Genomic DNA, 23621 nt, shown 5'->3' on the forward strand with positions numbered 1-23621 from the left:
CTGGATGTTTGGTGGTTACTGTAAAAGATACTTTTGGTTAATATTTTCTAGGCAGTTAACTGATGGTGGTTAGTGGTTTCTAGGCAGTGGTTCTCTGACTGTGGTTTGCAGACCACCGCAGATCCCCAGGACCTTTCAGGGATCTGTGAGTGCAGAAGTATTTTCATAATAATACTGAAATGTTTTTGCCTTTTTGACTTAGTTGATCTTCACAGTGATGGTACAAAAGCAGTGGCAGGTAAAACTCTTGTTACCTTAGCATGAATCAAGGCTGTGGTGCTAAATTATAATCACTGGGTTCTTTACCCCCGTGCATGCAAGAAAAAAGCCAGTTTTACATACAAAAGTCCTTGATAAAACAGTAAAAAAAAAAACCCACCCACTTTATTGAATCTCTCCCCTTGAGTATACATTTTTAAATATCGTCTGTGACAAAATGAGAACTTGGCATTAGGCACATCTGCATACTGAAGCGTAATGATTGTCTAAAGTAAAAGTGTGTGCTTGTTTCAGTCTAGGCTGAACTGTTTTATTTTCAGAGAACCATTTTTTAGTTGAAAAGCCTACCGATGGACAAAAATATGGTTATTCAGACTTGGGGATATTTGGTAGACGTTTTCTGAAAAATTAAGTAAACCTGTCACTTAAATAGTATTTGTTGCTAATGATAAAATTAAAGCTTTCAAGGAAAATTAGAATTTTAGTAAGCCTGTATCTGTCATGCACTTGACAGCTTCCCAAGACTTTGAGACTTTTCTGATGATATTAACAAGGGTGACTTTATTATACTTGGTAACACTAAGAGTATCTTAACTCAGTGGACCAAATGATTAGTACATGGTGTTAAAAAACCATGCATGGTGAAAAACGTATTCAAAGTACATGATGAACCAACCGGATTTAATAGCATGAAAAATTCATTGATAGGCTTTCAGATTCGACATTGCAATTAACCCATAAGAAATTATCACTTGCCAAGCTTTAGTATAACACAGAAGAAAACCCACAATTATCTAAAAAGTCTATTAAAATACTTTCCCCTTTTCCCACTGCAGATCAGTATATGTCGATTTTTAAAAAAACATCTATCAACCAAAATAACATATTGTCATAGACTCAGTGTGAAGTGCCTATGAGAATCCAGCTGTCTTCTATGAAGACAGCCATTAAAGAGGTGTGCAAAAAATGTTTTATAAAGCTATTTATGTTGACAGGTAATGGGTTTGCTATTGCTATTTGTAAAGAGTAATATTTTATGAATTTCTCTATGTTTTTCTTCTAGTATGGTAAATACTGGTAAACAACCTATCTGAACAAAAGCTTTTTGGGATCTGAATTTTTAGAGTGTACTAAGTTTGTGAGACTAAATCATTTGATAACTACTGGTGTAGAGAGAGGCTATGGATTTTAGCAGGCTGATTTTATAGCTGGCAACCTGGCTGAACACTTACACATAAAAGGTTCTATGTAGATCCTGTTGGATTTTCTAGGCAGATGGTCATTTCATCTGCAATGATGGTTTTATCTCCTCTTTCCATTCTTTGGATTTACTTTTTTCATTTCTTTCATGCTAAGACTCCCAGTGTTGTGACGATACTGGAAGTAACTATCACAAACCCTAGTGGGAATGCCTCTAACTTCCTTCATTATGTAAAACATTTGGTGTAGGTTTTTTTCCATATGGGTTTTATAAAGCTAAGAAATTCCAAGATGCTCACAGTATAATTTTCCACATACTTTTTTTTTTTACGTCTCTTGAGGTAGGATTTTTGCTTTTAGTTTGTTTCCTAATGTTGAACTCCTTTTATATTTCTGGGATAAACCCCGTTGATTATTTTCCCAATAAACTGTTGGATTCTGTAGGCTTATACTTAGGGGTTTTGCATATATAGGCTCACAATGAAATGGGCCTGTAATAACGTTCTTTTGTTCTACTGCCTTTACCAGGTATGGAAATTAAGATTGTATTTGCCTCATGAAATGGACTGGACAGGATTCATTCATTTTCCACTTCACTGAACTTATTTTGGATAGGATTTTTTCCTTAAAAATATGGTAGAACTCACGTCCAAAACCAACCAGGCTTAGGGATCTGGGAAAGGGAGGGTTTTCACAACCATTTCAATTACTTTAAAACTTAATAGCCTGAGGCTCATTTCTTGTCTTGACCACACCAATATAGGTTTTCAAGAAATGTAATCAATTTCATCAAGACTTTCAATTTTTGTCTTTGTTCATAATACTCTTCCATTATTTTCTATACCTCTTGTGTCTCTAATTATTTTTCATATTATATTTACCTGAATTTTTTTCATAATCAGTCTAATGGAAGTCTATCTTACTCTTTCTATTCTCCACATCACTTTGCTTTCTTTTTACACTGTCTACATCTTCACCTTTCCTGCTGCTCTCACTAATCTCCCAGATGACAATCTCTCCAGCTGTATTCATCCTGTATCCAATGTTTCTTACCATATTATTTTCATACCTAATGTTTCATACTCAATATTTCCAATTGGTTTCTCATGACTTCTTGTTCCTGCATATTTCTAGAATCTTCCAATATATCCTTGAGTATATTATGCTTAAGGTAAATTTTTGCTCCTAAGAATAGTAAGTTCTAGATGACACATATCATTTCGTTTACTGTCTTTTATAAGGGGCTGTAACTCCTCAGGAGTCCACTTTGACTTGAAAGCTCATGGTCATTGGAGAAACTCAGGATGGAATGATAGGCAGGTGCTTGCCTGTGTGCCCTTTGAGGACAGAGAAACTTAGGCTTTGGAGTAGAGGATCCCAGAATACAAGACCAATACTACTACTAATTTCCTTTTGCTACTAACCCATTAGGCAACTTCTAAGGACATGGATTCACTGTTAATCTGCTAGATTCAAAGCTGCAGTACTTGACCAAAAGTTTCCTTAGGTTGTAATCCACTAGGCTAGATGTTGGGATACAGAGGACTGAAGGCATGACTGCCTGAGAGTGGCTCAGCTCATTCCAGTTTTCAGCTCATGGCAGCACAGCTGGGCCCAGTTTTGATAAAGCCACAGATAACAGCCATCTGGCCTACTGCTACCAACTCCAAAGGCAAAAGGAACTGATGGTCTCAAGGCAACGACCCTTCACTCCCTCTCTGCTCAGCCATACTCCAGGCTAGAACTCCCCACAAGACAGACTGGGGACTGGCAACCAAACTCGTTGGAGCAGACAAGTGAAGTGAAGGTGACTGAAATGAATGTGAGCATAAGCTGCTCTTTGGATGGCAGATGGCAAGCAATGGAAGATCAGGGTAAAGCTGCTTTATTTATGGAGATACCATGGTTATAGATGGAAATGAAATATGTAGAAGGAAGATGGGGGAACTAACCACAGGAGAAAGAAGAGATATATGATGGAGTAAATTCCACCCAAAAAGAAGTAGGTGCAATTGAGATCAATATCACAGGTTGGATGAGTCTACCTTGAAGAGGAAGATACCTCATCCCTTGATGCTGGAGAACAGGAGACCTGGGTGGGTGGGGATGCCAAGAAGTTTATAGGTATAGAGCCTACAGAGCTGAGGATTACTATGCTTCCAAGGTGGAAAAGAAGGGACTGCCCTCGAATACCCTAAACTTAGCTGTCATTTAAACTGAAGATCAAATTCCTGTGATAGCCTGATTTGGAAAGAGAACATCAATCAAGATTGAGTCAAGCTTCACCTTGAATATGGGATTAGCTATGACCATCCCTGACTGAGACTCTCCTTATCCATTATAACTTCTACTACAAAAACAAAGAAGGAAATGGTGGATGACTCACGACAAAGACTGTGAATCAAGGACAGATGCCACTCCATTTGGTCACAGAACACCTCAGCGGAGGCGCGACGAATCATCCAGTGTTGGCAATATTAACTCCAACGTAAAGGGTGAAAAGTCATAACCAGAGGCAACAGGACGGTACTATCAGCAGTTGTTTTTAACGGAGTGACAGATATTAATGCTTCCTCACAATTACACACAAACGAATCAAGAAGAGTATTAATGAAATGCAGACAGAACCAATATCAGAGGAGAGAGTGCCAAGTGTCCTTAAGTGTCTCCATGGTTTGTGTGGAGTTGACAGAACCTTCGTCCTTTGGTCACTAAAGCTGTGGGTAGTATACGTGCAGTGGTCCTGAGAGGGGTTCCAAACATTACCATCATACTGTCACTGGTATACAGGGTGCTCCTTGTGTCCTCAGTTGACTTTTCTCTTAGTTGGTCACCTGAGTGTGCAGACAGCCACTGTATAACTGCACAGCACACTCTTCCTGTCTTAAGTCTGTCTTGAGCTGACTGAAGGTACATGCACAGCTGGAAAGCCCTGTCGGATGGAAGCCAATGTCTTCATTTGCCTCTTCTCGTCAATAATCCCTGCAACTCCTGTTTGTCCCCCAAACATCTCTTGATTCATAGGAATTAATTTGTCAACACTGTCATGAGTTAACTAACTGGTGTGAACACAAATTATCCAGTGTGGGGCTGCTATCTTGTGAGGCTAGTGAGGTGGTGGGAAAAAAGCTGAAGCAAATAAACATATTACAAATCCTCATTCATTCCAAATTAGATGTAGAAATGGCCAAAGTAAATTCGTATTACTTACATAGTACTGAAAAGAGAATATGGTCATAATATTTTCTGGTATATATGACCTATAGAATGAGGCTACTGGGGTAGCAAGGAAGTGGGTGTTAAAAACATTTAACTCAACATATTGATGGGAACATGTTGAAAAAATAATTTAAAATTAACATCCGATGCATATTAGATAGTGGAATAAAAGTCACTTAGAGCTATCAGAAAAATTTATCTTCTCAGGTAATTTAAAGAGTCCACTGATCATCTGAAAAATACTTTTTCTCTGTATATAGTACAAAAATAAATTTTAAGTTGGTCCCTATCCAGATGGCGTAGCTCAAGCAGCAAATGTTTACGCTACATACATAGTTTTATAAACTAAAAGCTCTTTATAGATTTAATTTTCTCAAACATTTTGAAGACAACAATAAGATATTCTCTTTTAGAGTCAGAAATTACATTTTTCAATTTGTAAGTCATCAGGTGACTCAGAAGCACAAATGGTCATAAAGGTTTTCGTGCCAAAGTCCTACTATCCATGCCACGCTAACAAAGGCTACAAAAAAATTCTTTAATTCTTCAACTTTGCTTTATAGTTTTTAAGGTGAGAATTGTTTCTTCTAATACACAAATCACTTCCTGCAGAGTACTGTCAATTCTTATGGGAATGCAAAATTTCAGGACTATTATTTAGAGATATCAGTAACCTGAATTCAACATAATATAATATTCAAAATTTTTAAAATCAAATTTATAAGAAAATATAGCTTTTATGAGAGAAAATGGTTATGTTATCCTAGAAATATTAGTAAGAAATTATTCACTGACAAAAAAATATTTTCATCAAGTATGCTTTTGATCTACTCAACTTCTACACACACATACACTTAAGAACGGATTCTATTTATTATTTATCGCTATACTCTTGACAGTGGAGCGCTCAATTAAAATGCCACCCAGATGGCAAACACATCCTAATGACGTAAGGCCTGCCAAAGTGCAACTTCTCTCAAAGAAAGCAAGCAGTGTGGCCCTCTGGGAAAGCATCTCTACCTGTTCAACCGAGACTTTGAAAATGAGAGCACTTGGGGGTTAGACCTGGGAACCTGGCAACCAAAGGGCCCAGACAGATCCTCAGTGCACAAAGCTCTTGCCTGTTCATTCCATGCTACCTTTTGTTTAGGGCACCTCCATGTTTTGAGATTCACAATAAGCCTAGCTACCAAGTCTATGCAAAAGATCTCAGGTCAAGGCAAGCTCTAATGAGCCGTCTCTCTCTTTTATCATAAGCCCTCATATGATACGTAGTTTTCAGGAGATAGCAGGGACTGTTACTAGACTGCTGTTCTTGTCTATAAGAAACTCCCTGAAGTAAGGAATCGATTCTCCTTTAAAAAGAGCTAGTTTGCATCAAAAAGGTATGTGATTTAAATTTAAAAAAAGACACAATTAGGAAGATGAAGTTGCAGTACCTTTTTGAACCCTAGACTATAAATACTGTAAAAATGATCTTATTGTTAAATGCACAGTAGTGATAAAATTAAATTGAGGAAGAGCACCAGTTGATTTTTGCAACCGTGTAGCTCTCAGATATTTCTTAAAATTAAAAAAAAATGCCTTGTAGAAATATTAAGTTCTCAAAATGAACTCTGTTCTCATGAAACAAATGCAAAGATATCCTAAGAAGGAAAGAAGACATTTAGAGAGAGGTCGTTTATTTCATTTATTACAAAGTTGTAAAATTCCTTTTTTCTGCAAATACATGCTGCTGATGGAGAATGGGAAGAATTCCCAAGGATGGAAGAGAACTAGAAGTCCAACTGAGCATATGTTGAATTATGGAAACAACTGAAACAGGTTAGAATGCTAACTACTGTTAACGCCACTGTTCTCCATCACCTCTGGCTGCTGTGATCCAGGGTTAGTGTCCCACACCCATGGTAAGAGCATGGAATTCTGGTTTAATTTGTCCAATCTTGTTATTTAAAAAAACTTAAAAAAAAATTTTTTTTTCAACGTTTATTTATTTTTTGGGACAGAGAGAGACAGAGCATGAACGGGGAGGGGCAGAGAGAGAGGGAGACACAGAATCGGAAACAGGCTCCAGGCTCTGAGCCATCAGCCCAGAGCCCGACGCGGGGCTCGAACTCACGGACCGCGAGATCGTGACCTGGCTGAAGTCGGACGCCTAACCGACTGCGCCACCCAGGCGCCCCTAAAAAAACTTTTTTAACGTATGTTTATTTTTTAGAGAGAGAGCATAAGTGGGAGAGGGCAGAGAGGGGCAGAGAGAGCGGGAGACAGAGAAACTGAAGCAGGCTCCAGGCTCTGAGCTGTCACAGAGCCCGAGGCGAGGCTCTCACCCACTCATCACTTGCGAGATCATGACCTAAGCCAAATTTGGATGCTAAACTAACTGAGCCACCCAGGTGCCCCTCCAATCTTGTTATTTTTAAGTGGTTACTTTTGCTCTCATATTTCTGATTATTTAGTGATTGATCTGAATGACCTTTTGTAAGCCAGCTTGCCAGTTTATACATGTTCTCTCTGCTATAAATAGCTTGATCATTCTGTGCCATAAACTCATTCATTTATTCAACAAATATTTATTGAGTACCAAACATGTGCCAGGCACCTTTTTCAGGCACCGGAGATACAGCAGCTACTAAAATACGAAAGTCCTGCCCTGGTGGAGCTACCACTCTAGGACAAGAGTAGCATGAATGAACCATATCATGTGCTAGAATACAAGTGCTGCAGAGAAAAATAAAATAGGGGAGGGAAAAAGAGGCTACGTATGGGCTGGGGGGGGGCAAGGTTGCAAATTTTAATCCCTTTCAACACCTGACGCTGTGAGATATGTGAGCGTAAAAACAAAAAGCTTCGGATTTTGGAGTCAGTTCCTAGCCTTACCATGGGATCTGTGCTGTCCGATTAATTCCGCAGCCATAGTCACATGTGGTAAACAAGTACTTGACATGGGGCGACAAAATGTGCTAGTAAAAATACACACCAGATTTCAAGGACTACATATGAAAAAATATTGTAAAATATCTCAATTTTCTATATTGAATATACTTTAAAGGAATATTTTAGATATATTGGGTTAAAAAACTATTATTAAAATTAATTTTCCATTTCTTTTTACCTCTTTAATGCGATTACTAGAAAATTTTAAGTTATATCTACAGCTTTCATCATAATTCTATGAACCACACTGCTCCAGACCTCCTTTCAAATGCCCATGACAAACTTAACTACACAGGCTAAGAAAAGGGAGGGAGAAAGACCAAGGAAAATAAAATGACAGTTTGAAAGGGAGACACTGTGTTCTAATCTCCTGCTTCCTAGTGGTCTCTGGATGTATGACTAGTGACTTCTCTGCTTCAGTTTCCTAAAAAAGCAGTAATAGAAATATTTATTGTAAAGGACGAATGGACACATGCAAAGTGCTTAAAACAGTTCCTACTAATGAGTGTTTGCTCTTACTATTAAGTAAATATCTATACTTTTGGAAAAAGTGACCCCTTGGCTCTTGCACTGTGCCTCAGAATCGGACAGCCCCAGAGGCAGGGCAACCAGTGGACAGAACACGCTCCATATCTGAGAGGCACGGGTACAAATCTCATGTCTGCTCAATTGAATAACAACAGCACACCTTTGTGAAAGTTACAGACTTTTTCTATAGTCTTGGTTACCTCTTCTATGAAATATCTGTTTTCTACAGTTGTTTTAGGAACTAATGAAGCAGAGTAAATAAAACAAAAACAAAAACAAAAAAACAAAAACAAAACCTCTGAGGGAACTGTCAACAGATGACAAAATGAAGACCAATCTTGGGCAGAATTCAACTCTTGTCTACACGGTACAAACTAACTGAGGAAAATTATCATAATGCCCAAGAGAATACTGCTTGGAAGCATTTGAGCTCTTACACATGTAACTGACATTCTCATTTTGAGTCATTTACACCCCCAAGAACATTAGGTAACTCTCTTAAACTTGCTACCAGATGCAACCAAAGAAATAGAACTACATTTTTTTTTTAAAACCTCTCTTTTATTATTTCACAACATTCTTCAACTGAGATTAACTATCCCTTCAATCCACTGAAATCATCTAGACTATACACTGATTTTTTTCTCTCTTCCATCTGGGCCTTTTTTTTCTTTTTTTTAAGATTTTTAAGTAATCTCTACACCCAAAGTAGGGCTCAAACTCACAACCCTGAGATCAAGAGTCACATGTTCCACCGACTGAGCCAGCCGGATGCCCCTCTTAGAATTTAATTTTAAAGAAAGTATTTTTCCTAGCATCATCAGCCTCTAGAGTTGAACAGTCATATGGATGCCAGAAATGCGTGAGGGAAGGCTTCTGTCTGGAAGTGAGGTACATGAGGGACAGCAACTTTCTCGTTCTCTCCTCTTTTTAATGGGAATGTGTGCAACTCTACATGGTTCCTCCACTTCAACCTTCATGAAGACGTGCTGTGACTCCCTCATATTTCACAGGGGAAGGAGCATAGCCTTGGTAGGCTGGGGATCAGGACACCTGATGCAAGTCCCAGCTGGCTGATTTATTTACTCTGTGTCAGTGGGAAAGCCCTAACAACCCCAGACTTCCTGTGTGTCAACTATATAAAAAACTATTTTCACTACAGGAACACTGCAGTGGATGAAATGCCCTAAGAGATTTTGAAGAAGTTTGTTAAAGAGAACAGGACTGTTGCTATTACAATGGGCTGTCTTAAGAAGTGATGGTAGTCTCAAAAGTGCACTTTAGTGGTCATCGTGTTCTTTCCCCTTTTCCTGGCTCAGAGTGTTTTGTTCCTCACACTTTCTGGGGTCAAATGCTGAAACAGAATGGAAAGAGTTAGGAAAACAGAAAGAGAACCCTTTAGTCGAAGACTTCAGTTAAAACCAACCCAAACTTGTCTATAACACTGCATGTAGGCTTTAAATGAGACAGGGAAACTCGGACTAGAAAGGTTGATCCCTGGGCTCTTGCCCCATGGAACTAACTAGCTAAGCTCTCCTCTCTCTCCAAAGCACCGAGAGCCTACTTGGGGCCAGTGGTGCAGGGCTGGGTGCCAGGATGCAACAGTAAACACAGTCCATAAAGACCCTGCCGGCAAGGGGCTAAAGAAGAGACAGACAAGATAAACAGATAACAGCACATAATTAAATTAATTACAACTGTGATAAGTGGCATAAGAGAAAAGTAAAAAAACCTTTAAAAATTCAGTGATCCGGAGAACACTTTCCTAGCAATTTCCTGAGACTAGGACTTCATAATCCCTGCTCATTCCTCTGATTAGCAACTTTCAAAGTTAAGAGCTTCTTACTTCTTATTTAATAGCATTTATGCTTTTCACTGTGTTATTTTTCAGCAGTGATAAAGGAGAGATGGTCCTCTTCTCTAGCTGTAAGAGCCCTCCAAATATTGGCTACAGCTTCCAAATAAGATTAGTGTCCATGCTTAAAACATTAATATAGCCTCCAATTTTTGGCTTTGACTTCGTATAAAAAACGCTGAACTTTAACAGAGATAAATGGCCTGTATTTTACCTACAGAGCATTAACAATAGTTCTCCCAAAATGAAAGTATTTTCAGTATCTTAAAGTCATCTAATAGGAGCCCTGAAAAGCAGACAGCTATTCATCAATATCAAACATCATGCCACAATAGAAACAACAGCACGTGCATGCACAAACATCCATTACCTGCTTCCTTTTCTGCTGGGCCTAAAACATAAGAAAAGACAATTTAGGAAAAAAGCAGACTCTACCCATGTTGCTCACATAATGCAGAAAGTCAATTAAGCAAAGAAAAGTGGCCCACTTCCTATATCTAACTTAAATTTGATTTTGTTCTTGGTCTGATCCTGAGCATAAAGCAAAAAGCGCTTTATTTTTTAACATACACAAAAGGGGGTGGGAAGGAAGGGAGAAAATGAAATGCATAGACGTTTTCTCATATAATAAGCATGCATTTTGTTTTTCTGAAAATGGAGACTGCTCAGTAGTCCCACCTAGATTCCTAGGATCCATTTTCTAGAATATTCTCACAGTAGACTAGAAGTAAGAGACAGATGACTCCAGAAAGGAAAGAGCTATGAGAGCTCCCTGCTCACTGTTTATTTGGTCCCAGAATAGGATTTTCTCTAACACAGACTTGTTTTCATGTGTGATCCAGAGGAACAGCTATGTCTTTTGACCACCAGTGTTAACACGTTTGTCTAACTAATTAACAAAAGTTATCCATGGCTGGGACAATTTTATTTGTCCATGTTAAAATGGACTCTAGGACTAGAAAATAGAAATAACCTGTTTTCGGTATTCTTGCACAATGGTCAAAAATACTAACTGGAATGGCCAGTTAAGAACAAAAGGATTCTCATAGGGTTTTTTTTTTTTTTTGGATTGAGTTTAAACACTTGAATAAAACAATACTGTGTTTATTCAAGTTGTGCACAAACTTTTTTCCCTTTACTAGATTTGAAAGGTTTTAATAGGTCTATTTTTATAACGATTCTTTCAACCCATGTTCACAACACACAATGTTCAAAACACGAAGATTGTTTGAATGAGTATTCATGATGTGAAAACCAATCTGTTTATCTTCCACTTTCCCCAAATGAGCTAATATTCATTGCTTTTGCTTTAACACAACATGATATCATAATTAATGATGTTAAACTGGTAACTAAGGAGGTTTCATGTTGTTACTCTCGTGATATAATATTGGTTGCTATAGTGATGGGATGGCTTTTTTGTTAATCACTCAGGAGGTTGGTTATTGCATGCTTGTTAGAAAGCTTGATCAGATTCGGAGAGAAAAAAAGGATATAACACAGCCAATTATAATCAATCTTTTTCATTGTACCACTTTTGATAAAACTATCTTCACATCAATAATTAACAAATTTATAATTCAGTACAATTTTATATTAAAAGTTACTAAAATTTTTCTAACAGAGGATTTGCCTTTATTTTTAGATATACGCATTTAACTTTGCAAACTTTTCCTAAGTGAATGCTACATGGACGACACAAGCCAGTTTTATGAATAATTGGAGCAAAAACTTTGAGGCCCTTTCTATCATTTTTAATTGTATCAAAGGATTGTCGAATAAAGCCCATTTTTGTGTCTTTGCCACAAATTTCAATTTAGTTATTTCTAAGCATCTTAAACCTCAGTAATCTTAATGAGTGAAATCTGAAGGAAGAGGAAAAAAAAAGTGCAGTCCTCTCAAGAGATGTAATCATTCAAATGTGTTAATATATTGCAAGCAATGAGAAGTTGCAGGGAATTCTGTCAGTTTATTTTGGCCCTCATCATAATCAACAAGTTTCCTCCTTCTCTGAGCAACACTGTTGAACAGAAAATAAAATTATGTAATACTACACTATTACTGATCAGGAAAGAAGACACTACCTACAGTTGAAATGTTAGACATACTTACGGTAATGTCAAAAAATACAACCCATGAAAACACCTTTTGGTTCCCTGAAAACTCAAAATAAGAACAAAGGACAACTTAAGCACGAATCCTGGGTCTTTCATTCAAGCAGAGTCCCAGGAGGCATATTAAAGCAATGAATAGGAAAAAGCTCTTCAGTTCACCAGCTGAGATTTTAATGAGACATTTCCCTTTGCCACGGTACAGGTTTGTTCAGGAAAGGAAAGAACTTCTCACAGAAAATTCAGTTAATAGGCATTGTTGGCTCTCACTGCCACTTCGGCAATTGCTCACTGCACTGACCTTCTATTTTGGCATATTCTGTGAGTCTGGTGTAATTGATCAAGGCAGCTTTCTCGAGACATTTTCTGACCACTTTTTTCACCTCTTCTGCTGGTATGGGAGTGGCAATATCTTTCATTAAGACCTAAAGAGAGGAAGACAGGGAGAGATTGCATAAAACAGATACTAAAATCAAATTATACAAATTGTCCTATATCTATTACCAGGAAGGGGTCCTAGGTAACATTGAGGGAAAGTAATGAGTCGGCACATCACAACTGGGAACATAATCCTCCAATCTTGGCTCCTCCTGTCTAAGCCTCATTTATGCACATCAAAACCTCCCCTAGGCCAAACCACCATTCAGTGTGAGGACTGTCACTTTTCCTCCAGGGGCCCAGGACACCGTTAGAGCAGCTGTTTCAGATCAGGATTATAGTCCTTGGGACAAGCAATAAAGTTTCTCTTGCACATCCCTAATTTAAATGCTTTAAATCTTTTGAGCGATATATATGAAAACAGTAACAAAGTTCCATTAATAACAAGCACTGTTTTTGAGCTCTATAAAAATCAAGATCTCTAATTCTCACAAACTAATTCCTGTGATCTGCTGAGAGGGAAAAAAATCTTTTGTTTTAGTGAAATGAATGGCATTTCTGTGTTAAAACACACAGAAACTTTCTGAAATTAAAAAGAACAGATTATTTTCTGTTGAGTTCTTAACTGTATTTTTAGATTTTTTTCCTTTATAAGTATTATTATTGGCAAGGCAAAAATGCAATCATATCCAGAATTCAAGATATTATGTATTTAAGCACTTTTATAATGACTCATTGGTAATTTTCCTTAAAACTTTTTCAGTGATAAAATTGCTTACAGGCAGTTTTGATTATACCATTAGTCCAGAACTATTTTTCCATATACTTAATGCAGCTTTTCTGGTTTTGCTTATATTCAAATTATAAAATATATGGCAAAACGTGAGTATAAAGAAGACAAGAACAGTAAGTATTCTTACTATTCTATTAGTCTTTCACCTTAAAGAATCATCAAAAGAGCATGAAAACATCCATGCTTTATTACTTCATTCTCTTTTGATCAGCCTCGGCACGAAGGATTTTATAATCTCAAATTTATTCAACCACTTAAGCACTGGTGGTCTTTCACAACATATTTTAATTTTGTCAGGCAAGGTTTCCTTTTCAAAACAGCAAACTTTATCACTGAAAAACGTCCTTCCCATCAAATTCAATTATTCTTCATAGTTTCGTATTAAAAATTTTTAACATATTTTACACGTATCTGGAACTTTAATTAGAACTACACATCAGAGTCTTTATAGGCAGAAAAACCCTTCGGCTCATAGTAAAAAAAAAAAAAAAGCTTTAATGTGTACTATTATTTTTAATGTGATTATTAGTAAGATTTAAATTTAATATTAATTTTGTCCCACACGCAGAATGATGAACTTTACTATCAGGCCTTCCCCTGGTGGTACACTTTTAAATAATAGAGTTGCTGAAATTAGAATGTATGTGGTCTGTTACAGAGACGAGTCCAGGAATGAAATTGGGTTATAGTTCATAGTATCCAGGAGCTGGGTATTTAATTTGGAATGGAGGGAACTGTATCCTCTTTCCTGGCAAAGGGCAATGTTAGGGCGCAAGTGCGAAAGAGAGACCCAGCTTGTCTCCTGTATCTTCTCCATTTCTTCCAAGGCATAATAAGTATGAAGAATTCACATGGAGATTTATTTTTTCTAAGATGTCAATAAATACAGAGACGTGAAAATGAAGAAGTGGCCCTCCCATTTCTGTCTCAGTTCAGCAAGAGACATGATTAGCGACTATAACTGGGAAAAAGGTCACTGTTCATCCTGCCGCCTGTCAGGGCGTGAGAGCATCTCTGCTATTACTAACTCTTCCATGATGGGGGGAGGATGGAGGCTCCACCGTGGAAACCGTAACACAGACAGGTTGTATTAGGTCCCCAGGATGGGATGCCATTCCAAAAGTAAAGCTCTCTGTAAAGATTTTATCTTTTCTATGATACCTTAATGAACTGGATGAAATGAATACTTTGAAAAGCCTAGGTTACATGCAGCTTTATTATAAAAGTTCAAATAAAACAGGTCACTACTATAATAATATTTCTATCACATGATGCACAGGGAACAATAAGACAGGGATATACAGCGGAAACCAATGTATAATCCAAAGATCTCATTACATTCATCAGTTCTAGCCCTCATCTTCCAAGTGCTCAAATCCGTGAAATCCCTTTTTGCTTTTAATAGAAGTGCTAATAAACAATCTAGAATTCATTTGGCAGGAAAGTGGGCAAGACCAAGTGTTTGAAGTCAATAAATCAGGGCCAGAACATTCAAATCATGAGCTATAAATGATCCTTAGAAATTGTTTCTAATACTGATAAGGAAAAGGAATTGTCCACATTGCTTAACTGTTAGGATCCACCCAGCATATAGTTTTATAAATATATCAAAATGATTCTTCCCTTTCAAATTTAGTCTGCCACAAAAACAGGAGTGAAGAACGTATTTTCATTAGTAAGTTATTTTAGCGTGGATATGAAAGCCTTGTTTGCTATTTAGTTGAGGGAAAATGAATTTCTTCCATTTGTGTATTCATTTAAAGTAACATAAGTTGAAGTGAATTCTGAGATTTAGAATGAAAGGCATGTTACATTTGTAAATATTAAATGATAAACTCTTATAGGTGTGACAAACATGACAGAAGTTCAAATAAGTCGGGGTGGAGGGTGGTAATAAAAGACAACAATCAAGTCTGAAAAACATAATTATACTTGACTAGAAAATCTCATGAGGGAAAGAAAGAGGTGGGGAAAATGGATACCACCAAGATGCCATCATCTCGGCACAGGATGGCCGGGGTGGGCTTCAGAAAGGTTTCGGACAGGAAGAAATAGTCAATAGGAGGAGTTGTGGTAAGAGCAGATGACAAAGTGATGAAATGTGACCAACAGCCTCAGGGAACACACTTGCGAGGAATGGGCTTATCTGCCTGGGTTAGTAACTAAAACACACAGCCACTAAGAGTGCAAATAGTGTTTACAAAGTAGTGTTCAAACATACCCTTTCGAGTAATGAAAGCGTAGCTTTTAGAGCACCCTCAGGTCGTCCAAAGGGAAAACAGTATCTTTAAAAACAAAAGGAGGAACAAAAAAAGTCACACATTTAATATCCGAGACTGCTAAATAATTCCCTCTTCTATTACTTGGCATTATTAAAGAACAGTGAAAGGTTGGTTAAAATAGCATCAGCCCATTTGGGAAAAATTTTAACAGCAGAAGTTTACCTAGTTCATGCTGTAAATTTCTTTAAACAGTAAGGCTGTCAACTGTGATGAAAAGGTTCTACAGTTTTGACGATACATGTTCAGAAAGGTCCTATTAAAGAGATAATTAAAACATATTCCCTAAACATTTCTTAAGTTTTGTTGTTATCAAGCCCTATCATCAACAAAATGACTTCGCCCATCTACTCCTGTACTTGTGTGGCTTGAGATGGAAATACCACCCCCCTTCCCCACCAGTCATAACTTCTAGTACAAAAAATGGCTTTCAGCTCTCCCTTTTTGTCTTCTGTGCCGGTGGCATCTCCCCACACAAAACACATAAACCTTGGGGAACTCTGCAGTTTGCCAGCAGAGTGGGTCATCCTCAGTCTTTCCAGTCCTGTGTATTCCTAATTCACCCCCACAACTGGAGGACAGGTTACATTAGCATTCTGAAATCAGGGTCAGAAGCTTGGGGAGTGAGTGGGCTCCTTGGAAGTTTGTTGACACATGGTGGTAACAGATTTATGGCTCTTTACACAGGAGTCCCTCTTCAGGTCACTTTCCACTTAAAGAGCAGAAAACGTCAGGGCCACTTCATCCTGCTGGAGCTCCTCGCTTTGTTGAATCAGTTCAGTAAAGCACCTCACCCCCCCAACCACTGCCCCCCCCCCAAGATCAAGTGCTCCAGGCAGCTGAGCTGTCCACAGGCTGCCACTTGGATCTGTATTAGAAATCTTGACACTAGTAACTTGAAGTTTGTATATTTCCATGTCCTTTGCCATTATTCAGGGACTTGGTTAACACATCTTCTAAGATGTAACTCACTATGAAATTACTGTTTTCACAAGGCAATTTGAACAGGTTTCCTTAAAAGCACGTATATTTTAAATTCAAATTATTTTATAGGAGTGAATTTTGAAGAGTGATTAAAGAGTGATTAAAGACTGATTTCTCACAAAGCAGTTGTTAAATTTATATTAGGGCTGGGTTTTAGTTTTATGAAACTTTTATTAGTTTCAGATAAATGCAAAAAAATGTCATAAATCCAGTCACTCAAATTTTTCTTCCCAACAGTGTTTATCATTTCATTTACTGTCAAAAATTTCCTTCACTTACGCTTGCCTTGATGCATTCTCTCACTCCTCCCTCTGCTCCCGTGCACAAAAACCACCACCAATTTATTTTTGATAGTTTTGTTTCCTGGGCAGTGTTGCCTTTTAGAGCATTAGCAAATTAGCAAAGTAGCTTTCATCATTTTGTGTACCATAAACCTTAATCCACGTTTAAATAAAACACAAATTGGGTTCTTATAGTCCCCTCCCCCTGCTTAAATCTTTTCAGTGTATTTGCATAATCCACCCATTGTCTTTCCTATTGTTTATTTCCATTAACCTGTGGGTGACACATTTTATGAATGGAATGTTACTGATCCCCAGATTACATTTAGCATTTCAGGGCTCTGAGGTCCCACTGGGTATGTTCTGAATTAGCATAGCTGCCCATGATGTGTAAATAATTCAGCACATTTACAGAGTACAAGTAATCCTGAATCAATAAAGTACAGAAAATAACTACACAGAAGCTTAATTAATCTTTACAAAATGAGTTTTAAAAGAAAGGAATAGTTTTGTTCTGCCTTTCAGGATAAATATTTTAGGTTTTTACCACTTTGATAGCTCTCTAATAGCAAAGCAAAGGGGAAAATACTCAATTATCAAATAAAATTCAACAAAGTTTAATATCTAATCTGAATAAATTAAAATCACCCTGATTCCTAACATAGTAAATTAATTACACAGATAAATGAACCTGCATACACATGTCCCACAAATTGTTTCCTTTCCTTATCCATTTTAAAATACAGGATTTCTTTTTGTTAAAGTTATATATGCACATAGTCTGAAAGGAAACTTCTTTTCAAGACTTTTTATGAAAAAAAGTTCTTTATGTCATTTCCACCCCACTCCCCAAGTAAATTTCTTCAGAAAAAAAAATTTCTTCAGAAAAAAGTTTTTAACTTTTTGCTACTTCTTTCAGTATTTAAAAGTTATATTCCTAACCTACATGCTAATATTTCTAATTCTTGGTTTTTCAGTTTTAAATATGATTCTACTGACTTTCCACTATGGAAGTACTTAGTTTTTAATAGATTTAGAGGCATAAAGGATATATAATGAACTGCACATATTTAAAATATATAATTTGATAAGTTTTGACATATGTAAACACCTGTGAAACCATCACTACATTCAACTTAATATATATATTCATGACCCTCAAATGTTCCTTCCCCACCCACTGGGCCCAGGCAACCACTGATTTACTTTGTCATTTGGAATAATTTGTATTTTCTATCATTTTATGTAAGAGAAATCATAGCATGTACTTCTTTGCATGTAATTTCTCTCAATATATTTTTATGCTATCAACAGTTCATTCCTTTTTACTGCTCAGAAGTATTGCAATACATTGTTCATTCCTCGGTGATGGCCACCTGGCTTATTTTCATATTATGTTTATTAGGAATAATGCTGGTATGTTAAGGTTTGAACACTCACATAAAAGTCTCTGTGTGGACATATGCTTTCATTTCTCTTGGGGGAGTACCTACAAGTGGAATGGCCTAGGTCATAGGCTAGGTCCAGTTTCACAACCATGCCAACACCTTGGGGAGTAATTTTTAAACTTTAGCTATGCTAATGACATAGTAGTACCTCATTGTATTTTAGTTTGTATTTCCCTGAAGAGTAATGATGTTGAGCATCTTTTCATATGCCTTTTCACCATATGTCTTTGGTGAAATATCATAATTTTTTTATTGAGTTGTTTCATTTCTTAATAAGTTTTAAGAGTTATTTATATATTCTGGATTAAAAAGTCTTTTGTGGGATACGTATTGTGCAAACAGTTCTTCCCATTCTGGAATGTATCTCTTACTCTCTCAATGTCTTTGGAAGATCAAAAGTTTTTAATGTTGTTGAAGTTTAAGGTAAAATTTTTCCATTTATGAATCGTGATTTTGGTGTTTAAGAATCTATGCTTAGTCTAAGGACAGAGACATTTTTCTGTTTTCTAGATCTATCCATTTTAGGTTAACTCTTCAATCATGTATGAGGTATGGGTCCAGGTTAATATTTGTTGAAAAAAAGCATACTTTGTAAATTATCTTTATATATTTTTTGAAAATCCATTGACCATATGTGTATGAGTCTACTTCTGAACTGTCCATACCACACTACCTTGAATACTGATTTCTGAGCAAACATCCTTGCCTTTTGATCTTAGGTGAAAAACTTTCAATCTTTCACATTCAGTCTTCATATTAAGTATGAAGCTGTAGGTTTTCCATTAAAGCCCTTAACAGGTTGAGCATAAGACATTTGGTAATAAGTCTCTTAATAGTATGGTTTACTAATTCTATCTTGTGTTATTTCTACTTTTGGCTGTTTTTGCTCTCTTCATTGGTTATATTTTACTATTTTTTTTCATATGCCTAGAAATTTTTGACTGGATGCTAGACAGTGTTGTTTTACATTATTGGTGGCTCAATATTTTTGTATTCCTCTATTCTTGAACTTTGTTCTGGAATTCAATGAAATGACTTAAAAACAGTTTGATTTATTTGAATTTTGATTTTAATTCTCATCAGGAGAGATAAAAACAGGGCTAATTTTTTTTTTCCATTACTGAAGCAAAGCCGTCTCAGTATTCTGATACTCATGATTTAGAAGCTTTCCAATCTGGGTGGTAGAAACTGGTACTCCTCTTAGCTGTGTTAGCTTTGGGGATTATCCTCTGTAATTCTACCACAGAGAGAAAGGATTATTTGCCTGACTTTAAATAGTTTCCTTACATACTTGCTCAGATCAATAGTTAGTTGAAGACTCTAAGGGGACCCTCAGCAAATACCTGTAGGTCTCTTCTCTCTTTCTTTAGAAGTCTGATCTGAGAATTCTGGCTGTCTTGTCCTTCCTGGACTCCCATCTCTGTCTCAAGTCAGGGTCCACTGAGATTCTCCTCCCTGGGCCATGGCCTGGAAACACTGTCCTCATGCTAAGCAGAGGCAATGAAAGGGCTTATTCATTTGTTTCTCATCTCTCAAGAATCACTTTTATTCATGGTCTTATATTTAATGTGTTGAAAAGCATTTTTGCACATACTTTAGTCTTTAAATTTTTTTTTTGTTTCAGATGACAGGATAAATATCATCCCATCTTAGACATATGTTATTTTTTTTGACTACTTTACCCAACCCTAAATGTAATTCCTGTCCTTCCTGTCTTTCTAACACAGTTATACCATTTGGGGGTTAAATAGAGTATTTATATTATGTAATATCCTAGATAACTGAGACACAGTACTATGATTTCTTATGTGCCATCATTTTGTTTATATTTAATACCTGTCTTTATTTTTATTTATTTTTTTAAATATTTTTTTGTTTATTTTGAAAGAGAGAGAGCACATGCACAAGAGTGCATGTGTGCACAGGGGAGGGTCAGAAGGAAAGGGAGAGGAAGAATCACAAGAATCTCTGTGCTGACAGCAGAGTCCAATGTGGGGCTCAATCTCACAACTGTGAGATCATGACATGAACAGAGATCAAGAGTCAGATGCTCACCTGATTGAGTTACACAGGCGCCCCTAATTTCCTCTTTTTATAGACCTTATCTAATGTAATTCCAAATTCCAATATAACTAATATAATCTAATTAATATAACTCCAAACTCACTTCCAAATGGGTAAATTCTCTCTCAACATATTAAAACATCTTAGTATTTTGTCAATTTAATTTACTTGAAGATTTTTTTCTGACCTGCTCTTATCAGAACTGGCTGCTTTCAAAGCTCAGCCATCACTTGGGGTTTCTATTAACAATCACCATGAAGATTCCCTCTTCTTTAATGCCGATTTTCAGTTTCAGGGATCTTAACGATCCCTCCTTGTTTTTTCCTTTGTCTGGAATTTGTACTCTCCAGAAAGGGATTATGGGAAGCGTATCTTTTTTTTTTTTTTTTAGGTGGGCTCCATGCCCAACATGGAGCTTGAACTCATAACCCCTGAGATCAAGAGCTACATGCTCTACTGGCTTTAGCAATCAGTCACCTCAAGAAGCGTATCGTTTAAGGTCCTAATGTCTGAAAATATTTTTCTACTACTACTCTTAAGACTGTTACTGGTATAGAATTCTAGGTTGAAAATAATCTTTCCTCAGAAATTTGAAGACAGTGATGCATTGTTTTCTGAATATCGGTATTGCTCCTCCCATCAGAATGAAAGTTGAAGAAAAGGAACTTTAACTTTGTCCTCTGCCTGACACACAATATGTACTCAATGTATGTTTGTAGAACGAATCAATGTTGAGAAGTAATTCTGATTCTGGATTCTTTGTATTTCAGGATCTTCTCTTTTATCCCCAAGATGCTGGAAGTTCATGAAAATGTCCCTGATGAGTATCTATTCTAATCCATTGTGCTGGGTACTCAATGAGCTCTTTCACTGTGAACCCTTAGGTCTTTTACTTCTGTAAAATGTTTTTGAATAAATGTATTGACAATTTCCTACTTTCAGCCTTATGTTTCCAGAATTCCTATTACTTATGGTGATGAAACTCCTGAGCAAATCCTTAATTTTTCTTATCTTTGTATTTCCATTTTCCTACCTTTCTCCTATTACTTTCTAGAAGGTTTCATTAACTTAATTTTTAATAGCGTGTATGTGTTCGTATTTGTTCCTTAAGGTTTATTCATTTTTTTTTCTTTTTAACAACATCCTGCTTTTGTTTTATAGTTGCCCTATCTTCTTAAACCTCTCCAAGGACATCAATAACAGATTTTCATTGCCTTAGTCCCCACATTAATTTTCTTTCCCCATGTTTTCCCAATTGCTCTTTTCGTATTTACTTATTTTAGACTCTATTTTCCATATTAAATACTTTCCTCAAATGTCTGATGACCTTGGTTGTCTGATCATTTTCAAAAGTGTGGCAGTAAAAACCTGAATGGAAGCTATATGCTCTTAAGGTGGGTATGTGTAGGCTATGGTCTTTGCTAAAGAAGAATCTGGCTGGGCTGTTCCAGTGGGAGTCTTTATTGTCCATGGCTTTAGGTCTTCTCTCTTGAGCTAGTCAGACTCACAGGGGAAGACTTATAATATGCCTAGAAGGTAATGGTTAAGTAACAGCTTTCTTGAACTATTACAGAAGTATATTAAACCGAAGTTTTCAGTAATGATGAAATAATTTCAAGTCTGATCTCTGCAACAAGACAAGTATGTTGTAAGACACAACATACTATAGGACCTGGTAAAAATGATTGAAAAAAAAAAAGGGAACATATTGGCAAATTTCTGTTTTTAACCATGAGGTTCTGTTCAGCTAACAGCTGACAGCTAACAGCTAACAGCTATCAGGGGGGAAAATATTAAGATTTTTGACCTTTCACTATGCAAATGTTTCTTAGTTTAAATGGTTTTTTTGAGCAAGAAACTGTGCCAGGCAGTGGGACCCTTGTTCTCGGAAAATATAAATAAAAGGATAACTAATGGCTTAAAAAATGGGTGTTATGACTATGTGATAAACGACTAGTGAAAAGTACAGATGACATATGCTGAAAGACTTCAGGTTTTTCAGTCTTTGCTGGAATGACTGAGAAAGGCTGCACTGTGAAGACAGGACATAAGAGGTTCCTTGCTTGGTGATTCTGAGAGAAAGGACTAGTCACCAGAGCTGGGGAAAGAGGCTACTCAAGAATGAGAAATGCACACGTGAGAAATACGTTCCACACTGGACACTGAAGGGCGAAGGGATCTACCTTAGCGAATGGTGGAAACTGAATGGTGGTGGGCTTAGAAACAGACCACGGACTGAGGAACGTGGATCTTACCTTGCAGGCATTGGAAAAGAAGCTACTGGTAGTTCTTGAGTAGCAGCAGAAAGACATGATAAACAGCTGTGGGGGATTGGAGTGTGGAATGAAGAAAGCAAATACTTAATATTAATGAATGGAATATATATACCTGAAATGGCTTATCTGATTTTCTAAAAGGGAAGAGAGTCTTTCTTTTATCTCCTCAAATCTCTCTTTTTCTTCCATTGAAACTGTTCCAATTCCATCAGGCCTGGAAAAAATCAAAATCAGTCATTTATATTGATAGAATGGCTATTATCATGTATTTTATATCTTTATACACACACACACACACACACACACACATATATATATATCTTTATTTATACACATGTATTTTGAGAGAAAAGAAAGTGCAAGTGTGGGAGGGGCACAGAGAGAGGGAGAGAGAATACAACGTAGGCTCCATGCCATCAGTGCAGAGCCCAACACAGGGCTCAGTCTCATGAACCCTGAGATCATGAGCTGAGGTGAAACCAAGAGTTGGATGCTTATTCACCTGAGCCACCCATTGCCCTTGTGTGTGTGTGTGTGTGTGTGTGTGTGTGTGTGTGTGTGTGTAATCTTTATATTTCCCTGAAGAATAGTTAAGTAAAATGTATACTGGTTCACAGTATACATATTACTTGCATCTGTAATGGAAATTTATTTAAAGGAGGTATTTGTAGTCATTTGTTTCAGATTTTAACCTGAAATGAATGCAATCGAACTATTCTGTTTTAGACAGCCTTCAAGGTAAAGGAGTACAATAAATACTTTCCAGATCTACAGAAAACAATGATTAGTCCTTGAGATGACAGTGAAAAGTGTTTTATAGTGGCATCAGATATTTGACAAATTGAATAAATATCCCCTGGATAGAAATATTATAAAAGCATACTGAACACAAACTAAAATATCTGAACTGCTCTTCTTCCAAATAAAAATTAAGCTAATGTGAAACTGGAGATTTAATTTTAATTGAAAAAACACAGAAATTCTGAATAGATGTAGTGGTTTATTGTACCATAGTTTTCTTTATTTAAGTGTGTCAGCACACAAATTTT

General features: G+C 36.8%; 1 protein-coding gene across 19 annotated transcripts in view; it reads right to left on the reverse strand.

Annotated features, from left to right (window-relative positions):
• Positions 1-23621, reverse strand: part of CADPS2 (calcium dependent secretion activator 2) — a 540583-nt gene that overhangs the window by 106218 nt on the left and 410744 nt on the right. For 12 of the 19 annotated variants that reach the window (XM_043589373.1, XM_043589371.1, XM_043589363.1 and 9 more), the window contains 4 exons: positions 22685-22786; positions 15462-15525; positions 12371-12494; positions 10329-10349 (listed from right to left, as the gene is read on the reverse strand). In XM_043589373.1, coding sequence (XP_043445308.1) covers positions 10329-10349; positions 12371-12494; positions 15462-15525; positions 22685-22786 — 311 coding nt within the window. The remainder of the gene's footprint in view (positions 1-10328; positions 10350-12370; positions 12495-15461; positions 15526-22684; positions 22787-23621) is intronic. The other 7 variants (XM_043589377.1, XM_043589375.1, XM_043589367.1 and 4 more) reach the window with 1 other exon arrangement.

The sequence above is a fragment of the Prionailurus bengalensis genome, chromosome A2, assembly GCF_016509475.1.
Source record: "Prionailurus bengalensis isolate Pbe53 chromosome A2, Fcat_Pben_1.1_paternal_pri, whole genome shotgun sequence".
Lineage (NCBI taxonomy): Eukaryota > Metazoa > Chordata > Mammalia > Carnivora > Felidae > Prionailurus > Prionailurus bengalensis.